This window comes from Rattus norvegicus, chromosome 17 (assembly GCF_021556685.1).
Source record: "Rattus norvegicus strain SHRSP/BbbUtx chromosome 17, alternate assembly SHRSP_T2T, whole genome shotgun sequence".
Lineage (NCBI taxonomy): Eukaryota > Metazoa > Chordata > Mammalia > Rodentia > Muridae > Rattus > Rattus norvegicus.
The window spans coordinates 48,603,290-48,613,299 of NC_141550.1; the positions used below are offsets into that span (position 1 = coordinate 48,603,290).

Here is a 10,010-nt window from a genome sequence, read left to right on the forward strand (position 1 = left end):
CAGGTTTTGTTGCTTTTTGACATGTTGCCCTATGGTTATGTGTTTTCAGATTTGAACAATAAGGATGAGTTAATTTGAGAGAGAGAGAGAGAGAGAGAGAGAGAGAGAGAGAGAGAGAGAGAACTGGGTATCACTGCAATACCTGTAATCCAAGCTACTTGAAATGCTGAGAATGGAGCATTGGAAACTCAATATCAGCCTGGGCTATACATCAGTCTGTGTTTTAGATCTGAGCAGCAATGTGTCTACTGTACAACCTGCTAAAAGCAGTACCAAGGAAAATTCTCGGACACTTCTGAGAAAACCAGAATGTTGAAGAGAGGTCCAGAAAGCACATATGTACTGAAAAATATCACTCAGAGTCCAGCTGCTGTGAGTTCTTTTGTTTATTAGATTATTATTATTATTATAATCACCATCATCATCATTAGAGACAGTGATAACAGGGATGAATTTAAAGTTGAGAAGACTCTAGGTGAGAGCAAACCACATCATTTGATGCACTAACAGAAAGGCACTCAGGAAGGCTCTGGTAGGGTCTGAGCCAGAGGGACCTTGGGACCAACTGTGGTAGAAATACCCCTTCCTCCATGTGAGGTGAGGTTTCTGCTCTTGGCCTTCAGAATTCCCTAAGATAACTATGGGTCAGTGTTGTACTAAGGAGCTAAACAGAAGGAGAGCTTGACAAAGCATGCCCAGCTTGGGAGGAGAAGATACTGGGACCCAGAGGATCTGGCCACCCGTTCCCACTTCTTTTAACCCACCAGTGCTGTGAATGATAGATTAGGGTCTTGGTAGATCACTTTTTAGATATATGGAATTGTCTGGATCATCATTGCCAAAATATGACTTTCTTTTGGACTAGATTAGGGAAACTAGATATATGAGAGTCAGATATCTGGGTGGATAATTGTTTTTTTTTTAACTTAATTTCCAATGCATGCATATGCCTACCACAAATAAACTTCTGTTTGTACACACATTAGTAAGGACACAAGTAGTGTTGCAGGCTTTGATCATATGGAGGCTGGTGAAGGGGTGGAGCAAAGGCACTATTTGTAAAACATCCTACTGGGTACGGGTTTGGTTTAGGTACTCCATGATGTCTGACTGGACAACTCTGACAGGAGTCTGGTGGAACCAGCGCATGACAGGGGCTCCATCCGGTCCCACCAGGAACTTCTCAAAGTTCCAGCGAATGTCATGGACCTTCATGGGATCCCAGAAGAGATGTTCTGGAGAGCCAAGAAGTTCAGAGGTGGGAGGGCAGGAGCTCTGGAGCAGAGATATGAAAAATGGAAAGATCATCTCATTTCTGCTTCAGTCTTGTATGTTGTTCAGTCTCCTCTGCCCACCATCTTAACGTTTTAAACTCCTTCATGTGCTTGTGGTCCGTCACAGACATGTCAGTGTATTGCCACTAGCACTTCAAGGACATTCTAGCCAGGTTAGAAGGTGACCATGAAAAGCACCCTGCTTTCCTGCCTCTCCTCTAGTCTCTTGCTTTCAGTAAAAGAATAACTTCAGTTATTAAAGGTATGGTGGCTCACACCTTTAATCCCAGCACTTGGGAGGCAGAGGCAGGTGGTTCTTCAAATTAAAGGTCAGCCATTGGGAAAAAAATTATATTTCCTGAGTGCTGAGATTCAGGCAAGAGCCACCACACGGGATAGGACTTTTGAATATTACACAGCTCTGTATGGATAATATCAGTTTTGTTTGTTTTGAGATAGGGCCTTGTTACATAGCTGTGACTCACAGCCATCCCCCTGCTTCTGCACCCCAAGTACTGGCATTCTAGATATGAGCCACCATGTTTTGGCATTTTCTGTGCTACAAAAAACTGCTCATGTGGTATGGCCTAGCCACAACTTATTATTTAAGTAAGTGATTCTTTTATATTTGGTAAGTTGATCTTTTATTTCAATTCACCGTGGACAAGTGAAGATATCCACAGGGACAGCTTTGTTCTACAGACTGTTTTCTTGGGACAAGTGACTAAGTGATCCTGCTGGGTCAGCGCCATCTTTCCTGGTGATTGTGGTTGGACTACTCTGTGATTCTTATCCTTTGACAGTCTCTCTTATCCTTGTCTATGTCATCTCCTGACCTTATAATAGATCCTTCGGGCAAGAGACTAACCTATTAATAAGTGTTAACTTGTATTTCACGGTTCCTTGAATAAAGTAGGGATTTGATAAATGATTATCATATACACAAGCCATTAGCATTCAACAGAGAAGGTTAGTCTGTGCCAGAGCTACCACGTATGTTTCCTCTGCTTGAAACTAATGCCTCATTTCCATGAACTTATTCCCTTTTATGAATCCTAGCTCATCCTCAATACCAGCCCCATTGGTTCCAGAGAATTCTGCCTGGCCATGCTTGGTCACTTACCTTTAGGAAAGAAAAAACCTTTTGTTCATTGTCTCCGTTCACATCCCCCTTCTCAAAGAGCTGGAAATTGGGAACAAAGCCACCGCCTGGGCGAACATATCTGCAGTGAAACAAGGTGTTCTCAAGAGAATCCAAATTAAGTCGAGGAGGAATAGGATATGGTAGCAATGGTCCTCACAGAGGGACAGAAAGGACTGCAGAAAGAGTGAAAATGAAGAGAAGTCTCTGGGCTCAAGATCCCAAGTGGGCAGCTTTATGGACTTGAAGAATCCCAAGACATTAGGGAGAGGATATTTTGACTTCAGATTTCCAGGTACTTCACCATTTGCTATATTTTCTTCTTTCCCCTGAATGTCTTTTCCTTAGATCTTCCCTATTCTTGCCCTCAAAGAAGCCAAATGTGGCAAGAATACCTGGAAGTTTCTGGCAGGGCTAGGTGGAATTCAAGGCGTCATGGTAACATTCTTCAGCCTATTGTTCTACCACATTCCCTAGAAGATTCCAGAATGGGAAGGTATCTAGGCAGATGAAGAAGGAGCATCTCTGGGGCCCGCACAGCACTCACTTGAGTCCAAGGAGGATCTCTGAGTTCTTTCCAGGTTCTTGTTTTCCAAACTGGTTGCATGGAAAGCCCAAAACACTGACATTGAATGGTCTCAGCTCCTCCTGCAATGTGTTCAGTTCTGTAAGTAGAGGATGAACAGCATGACAGACTCCCTACTCAGGATTCAAGATGTGAAGGATCCACTGTGTTGCCCCTCTTGTCATGTGAATACACTGAGGACTAGGAAAAGCTGCAGACAGTAAGTAGGCAGAGTCAGTCATTACAACGAAGGTCTCTGGGGACTCATCACAATGGCTACTTGTTTTGTAGCACAGGATTTCCCAAGTAATTGCTCTTCACCTTGCACACAGAGTTTAGTTAAAGGAAACAGACACAGACTAACTAGACTTATGAAAAGTAAGAAAGAAAAAGGCAAACAAAATGAATGTACTCCTCCTGCCCCCACATCAAGTCTCACAATGGCACCTCTGACACTCCCAGAAGACTCTGCTGTTGCATATTAGAAATGATAGAAACAGAAAATCATATGGGCTGCATATGGTGGTGCTTAGCTATAATCCTAGCAAGTGGAAGACAGAGGCAGGGGCATGGTCATAAGTTGTAGGTCTGCCTGATCCATATAAGTAAGTTTTAGACCAATTAAGTCTATATGGTGAGACAGCTTCTCACAAAAAAACAAACAAACAAACAAACAAAGCCCGAAGCCTGGTTGCATAGCATTCTCCACCCCGAGGTCTCACATTTTCTACTGTTCCGCATAAGATCAAGAGCCTCTTCACTGTGTGCTCACCCCAGCCATTCTTCTGTCTTCAGTTATTTTGTTTGGAGTTACGCCTCAGAACCAGACATGAGCCCATTCAGTCTCAGCTCTACTAGCTGGTGTCTGCACTAAGAACCTCTTCCCAGATAGAGAGTACCTTCAAGTTTCAATATATTTCCTGTATATTTTATATAAAAATATATATTTAATAAATGTTATATGAGGCTTATCTTTGAGACAGTATGTCATGTATGACTAGGATGGCTTCCAACTCACTGTGTAGCCAAGGATGACCTTGAACTTCTGACCCTCTTAGCTTCCACCTTCCCAGTGCTGGGATTAGAGATCTGCATCACCCTATTATCCTGAGATGACCACCAGACCAGCACTGCACTGTACAAGCCGTGTGTGTGTGTGTGTGTGTGTGTGTGTGTGTGTGTGTGTGTGTGTGTGTGTGTATTTGGAGGTTTGGAGGGGTAATATAACTATGGCTAAGTCAAGCATCTTACTCTAAACTAGAACTTCAAAATGCCAAAATTTGATGACACATGTGTCCTAGATGAGACATTGCATTATTCAAATTTAAATAATATTAGAAAGGAGAAATTCCTGAAATTTTTAATTACTATAGTTCCATTAAAACAAACTGATAGAGCGTAATAACTTTCACAGACGTAATCCCAGCATTTGAGAGGCAGAGGCAGAAGGCTCATGACTTTGAAAGTGAGATCTGTTTCTGAACAGGGCCTGCTATTTTTCATTAGTCAAATATGTAACAATGTTAATATGTAGATTTTGTAAAAACTTGTTCCTGCATTACTTTGGTCCATTTGTCTGTGGCATTTGAGTCAATAAACTTTTGAAGTTATCTTGGACATTCCTAAAACAGCAAAGTTTTTAGCACATCAAAAATTTTTCATGTAGAAATTTATATGACCTTATTTGGTTCAACAATAATATAAAATCTTCTATGATGGACACAGTAGAGAGATAGGACATTCTCCCATATTTATCACTAGCTTCTAATAGCCTTCTCGCTAGTTATGGCTGCTTGAATAAACACTTCATTCTCTTCTTCTCTGTCCTTTGGGGTCACCTCCTGAAATAAAAGCTCTGTCTTCTTTCCTGTTGCTGGTGGTGGCAGTGGTAGTGGCAGTGGAAGTTTTGGGGGTAGGGGGGCTGTGTGTGTGACTGTATATATGAGTGTATACACATGCACATGTGTACATGTGTGTGTGTGTGTGTGTGTGTGTGTGTGCGAGTGTGTGTGTGGTACATGTGTGGAGACTGAAGGTAGATGTCAATGTTTTCCTCTATTGATTCCCACCTTATATTTTATATTTAGTATTTTAGCCTTTTTTGTAAAAAAGAATTGTTTCTTTTATGTATATGAGTACATTATAGCTTTCTTCAGACACACCAGAAGAGGGGATTGAACCCCATTACAGATGGTTGTGAACCACCATGTAGTTGCTGGTAATTGAACTCAAGACCTCTAGAAGAGCAGTCAATGCTCTTAACCACTGAGCCATCTCTCCGTTTTTCTACTTTATGATAGATAAGATATTTTTTGAGATCTAGTCTCTCACTGAACAAGGAGACCACTATTTTGCCTGGACTGGCTAGCCAGACAGACCCAAGAATCCAAATGTCTCCTCTCTTCTTGTCTCCAAGTTCTAGGCTTACAGGCATGTGCCTCTACCGTGTTTGGATTTTTGAAAGTTCTAGAGAACAGACTGCAGGTCTTCATATGTTTTTAGGAAGCCCTTTATGCATCAAGCCACCTCCCTAGTCTCATGGTGTTTGTTTTTGTTTTGATACAGGGTCTTAAAACATAGTCCAATGGCTGAGATCTAACTTAAGATCCTTCTGCCTCCAGCTCACAAAGGCTGAGATGACAGGTTTGTGCACAGTTGTACGATGTTGAGGACCAAACCCAGGGCTTTGTGTGTGCTAGGTAAGCACTCTACCAGCTGAGCCATATCTCCAGCCACATAACCTGTATTATAACTCCCATTTTTTTACTCTTGACTTAATGCAAACCAATCTCCACTGTAGCCCAGGAGAGGAGTAACAGGAAGGGTTTGGTGTTCTATCAACTACACAGAATATCAACATCACAGTACACTACGATTGTCAACCATGACAAATCAGACTGCTCCACAATCATGTCTGAACACACACACACACACACACACACACACACACACACACACACACACACACACACAAAATGACCACATATTACCCTGTTAATACAAATGACTACTGGGTTACCACTTACAGCTTCAGCCTTTCTGTTTCTTTCACCATAGAGATATGATTTCTAAAGATAACCAATTACATAATTGCCCCCTTCTTTGTTTCCTGGCAGGACAGCTCTTAATCCAGAGCAACAGCCCAGTGCCTTGAATCCTTCCCCGCACTACCTGATGCCAGTTCACATGGCTTAAGTGTTTTTTTTCCTTTTCTAAGAAGCTTCCTTGTTCTCTGTGGTAACTGAGCAGCAATGCCCACTTGTGCAACCACAGATGTGTTGTTTTTAATGGTTGCCCAAGAAATCTTGGGACAAACTTGAGAGGTCACGGATGCAGACAATTCTGGCACTAAATGTGAAGAATGGGAAGAGTTAAGCTTCCCATTCGTTCCCATCTCATAGAGTCATTGCTTGCTCGTCCCTCGGTCCCAGCAACACAGAAAACCTTCTCCAGCTGTAATAAATGGTGATGTGGCAAGCTAGTGCTGACAGAGAATTAAAATTTGAGTTTTTACCAGGGTACGTAGCTGTCAGGCCACAGAAGGACGCCACGTTGACAAAGAGGATGTGCTTTCCTGCATACTGCTGGAACTGGACATACTCCCCACCATCTAAGGTGTTGGCTCCGTACTCATAGACGGTGCCAGCCACCCCTTTGTTGCAATCCACCTGTAATAAAACACAGTTACTGTAATGGTATGACTGGACAGACAGGATCCTCAACACCTGTCAACATTCTCAAAGCACCTGAAGATTTTTCATGCAATAATCTTAAAATCCTAAGAACTGTAGAGTTTCTGTTGGATGAATTCCACACCCAAGCAGGCATCAGTGATGAATAGACCTGGGTGCCCATAGATGGTGTCCTCTCAAGCGAGCTGTAACCTCACTTTTACAATTTTAAAATTTTACAGCTGCCAATGAGTACTTTACATGTATTCTTACCCTTCACATGCCCAAAAAAAGAGGCCAAAGCTCGAAGGTCAGACTTAAGGATGTATATAAGCATCATGAGAGAATCTTAGAAATACTAGGCTCCCAGAAGACATACTGGATCAAAAGCTCTACAAGTGGGACCCAGTCACCTATGGGCTCTCTGTTTAGCTAAGGCCTGGGAATCAGTGTGCTCTGTGATGAAACCATCCCTGGCCTATTATAGAAGGAAGCTGCAATTGGCAAAAGACGCATACATAGTGTAAAGTTACAAGTGAGATTGAGGTTTTCAACACGTTTCTCTGATTTTAAATTTAAATATATATATATATATATATATATATATATATATCAGTTTCTCAAATCATCTGCTTTAGCCCTATTTTGCCTTCTAAGATTTATGTATGCATTTTTCACAGGTATAGTTACTGACTCCTCCTGTGGATAGTTTTGGACACCAATCCCTCCCCCTGACTCCTTGTGAAGCCACAGTGTGGTGATTGTCCAGCTCCTTGGAGCAGCACCAAAATCTGAGGAGAAGCCTTTATACTGAGCCGAGCACCGTCTTCACTTCCCATATTCCCTCTCCCCCACCCTCACTCCCTGAATTCACTCTTTGTGTCTTAGTAGTTACTAAAGAAAAGGTCCTCTTTCCCTAAGCCCCAAGTCCTTAGAACCCAGTCCAGTGCCCACTTCTCTACTCATTCCTTCCAGGTTTGGTTCACTTGGTTTGAGAATAATCAGCCTTCCTCCCAACTCACTGGCTATTTACCTGTTTCCTAGGAGCCATGGGGCTGTTCAAAGATACAGATCAGCATGGGATAGGGCAGGTTCTAGGTTGTCAGACAGCCATCAATGGGGACTAACAAAAGCAGATGGGGACTTTTACAAAGATCTACTAGGAGCAGAGAAGCAGATAAGGTGCATGGAAAACACAATAAAGCACAATGCATAGAGGTAGGAGAGCTGCCACCGCAGAGGGCATCAGAGGCAGAAGTGTGCAAAGGAAGGCTGTTAGGCAGCTCTCTCCCTTCAAGAACAGGACAGACCCCTGAATCTCACAATAGACAAGTTACTTATCAGGTGTTTGAAATCAGTTTAGGTCCACTGGTGGGGGGGAGAAGGGGAGCCGTGGGGGGGGGGGGGAGGGGAGCAGTGTGTGTGTGTGGGGGGGGTGTGTGTGTATGTGTGTGTGTGTGTGTGGTGTATGTGTGTGTGTGTGTGTGTGGTGTGTGTGTGTGTGTGTGGTGTGCACTTACCTTTGATTTTTGAGGATCCAGTGTCTCCTGAGCCAATACAGCCATAAACAATGAGAAAAGACAGGGACCCCAGAACTGCTGGGTCATGGTTGTACAAAGAAGACTGGATGAGTCTCAGACCTCAGGAACTGTGATCCCTTTTGATCCCCAGCAGGTACCAGTTTGAAGATGCACAGCCAATCACAGTGCTGCTCTCACTCCCCACCTCTCTCCTTTCTCTTCTCCTCATTCTTGCTCTCCTGATACAGGAGACAGGTGGGTAGGCACATGATCTGACAGGTGAAGGTGACGTGAAGGTGGATACCTTTCCTGTCTGCAACCTGAGATGCTGTGCCTCCCTCTCCCAGTGACTGGAGTAACTCAAGCCACTCAATTACAACCTATTTTTCCACAAAATATTCATGAGATTTGCATGGAAACTAAAGTTTCAAAAAGCATTGGCCCAGGTTGTCAACATTTTGCCCGGTCAGGAGACACAGGTTCTCGAAGTCTGAGAAACTCTCTTCTCCCTGAGGGACCTCTACTCAGGTAAAGGCAAATCCTTGCCTATGCCCCAGAAAAGAAATTCATGACCAGACAGAACAAAGCAGTTTGTGAGTTCATCAGGTATTTAGACAAAGAGACCCATAGGAAGAAGCAGTGCACAAGCCCAAGGCACAGCCGTGCGTGCTGCTATACTCTTCCAGGCCAATTTTCAAAGCTCCTAATTTAGGTAAGGTTTAAAAGTTTAAAAATGCATGTTCTGGTTTAGCTTGTAAAGATTTAAATGCTAATCTTGAATTCTGTGTATGTTGTGTGGGTATGCATGTGGAAGTCACAAGGCAATTCTGTGGGACTGGCTGGTTCTCTTCTTCTACCTTCCATGGGCTCCAGAGATTAAACACAGGTCAACAGGCTTGTAAGGCTAAATAACCAGTATGAATGGAGTTTTCTTGCTACCCATGGTTGGACATTTTAAGGCAAGATTTCATGTCTAGAAGAAGCCCCAAGGCTGTCTTCTAATTGATTATGCAGCTGATGATGCATACCTGCTCTTCATGTCTGGGTTTATAGAGATGTTTGCCATATATCTGCTGTTCTGTGACACTGAGTATTAAACTTAGGGCTTCCTGTATACTGAGAGAGTGTCTACAAACAGCATTATACCCTCCCAACCTTGATGTTTTAGACTTTCTATTGCTGTAAACAAAGCGACTTGGGGAGGAAAGACTTTATTCGGCTTATATTCTCACATCACTGTTCACTGAACGAAGTCCGAAGATAAACTCAAACAGCATAGGAACCTGGAGGCAGGAGCTGATGCAGAAGCCATGGGGGGCTTCTCAGCTTGCTTCTGATACCCCTTGCTCAGACTGCTTTCTTACAGAATTCAGGACAAGCTGCCAAGAGATGCACCACACACAATGGGCTGGGTCCTCCACCACCAACCGTTAATTAAGAAATACAATCTTACGAAGGTTCCCTCCTCTCTGATGACTCCAGCCTGTGTCAAGTTGGCATAAAACTAGCCAGCACACCATGTACTTCTCTTTCTTTCTTTCCTTCTTTCTTTCTTTCTTTCTTTCTTTCTTTCTTTTTTCCTTCTTTCTCCCTCCCTCCTTCCTTTCTTTATTTTATAAGTGTTTTGTCTGAATGTATATCTGTGCGCCGCATGCATGCCTGGTGCCTGCCAAGAGTAGAATTGGGCATTAGATCCCCTGGGACTAGAGTTACAGGCAGTTGTGAGCTGCCATAGGAATGCTAAGAATCAAACTTCTAGAAGGGTAGTCAGTGCTTTTAACTGCTAAGCCATCTTTCCAGCCCCATCCTTTTCTTAAAGAATTTTCCCCTCCCCACATT

General features: G+C 43.1%; 1 protein-coding gene across 1 annotated transcript; it reads right to left on the reverse strand.

The window, feature by feature from the left end:
• Positions 1-628: 628 nt before the first annotated feature.
• Positions 629-8,303, reverse strand: Gpx6 (glutathione peroxidase 6). The gene is given in 5 exon segments (NM_147165.2): positions 629-1,275; positions 2,398-2,497; positions 2,963-3,080; positions 6,495-6,648; positions 8,172-8,303. Coding segments are annotated over 5 exon segments (666 nt in total). The 5' UTR covers positions 8,259-8,303; the 3' UTR covers positions 629-1,068.
• Between the last annotated feature and the right edge of the window lie 1,707 nt (positions 8,304-10,010).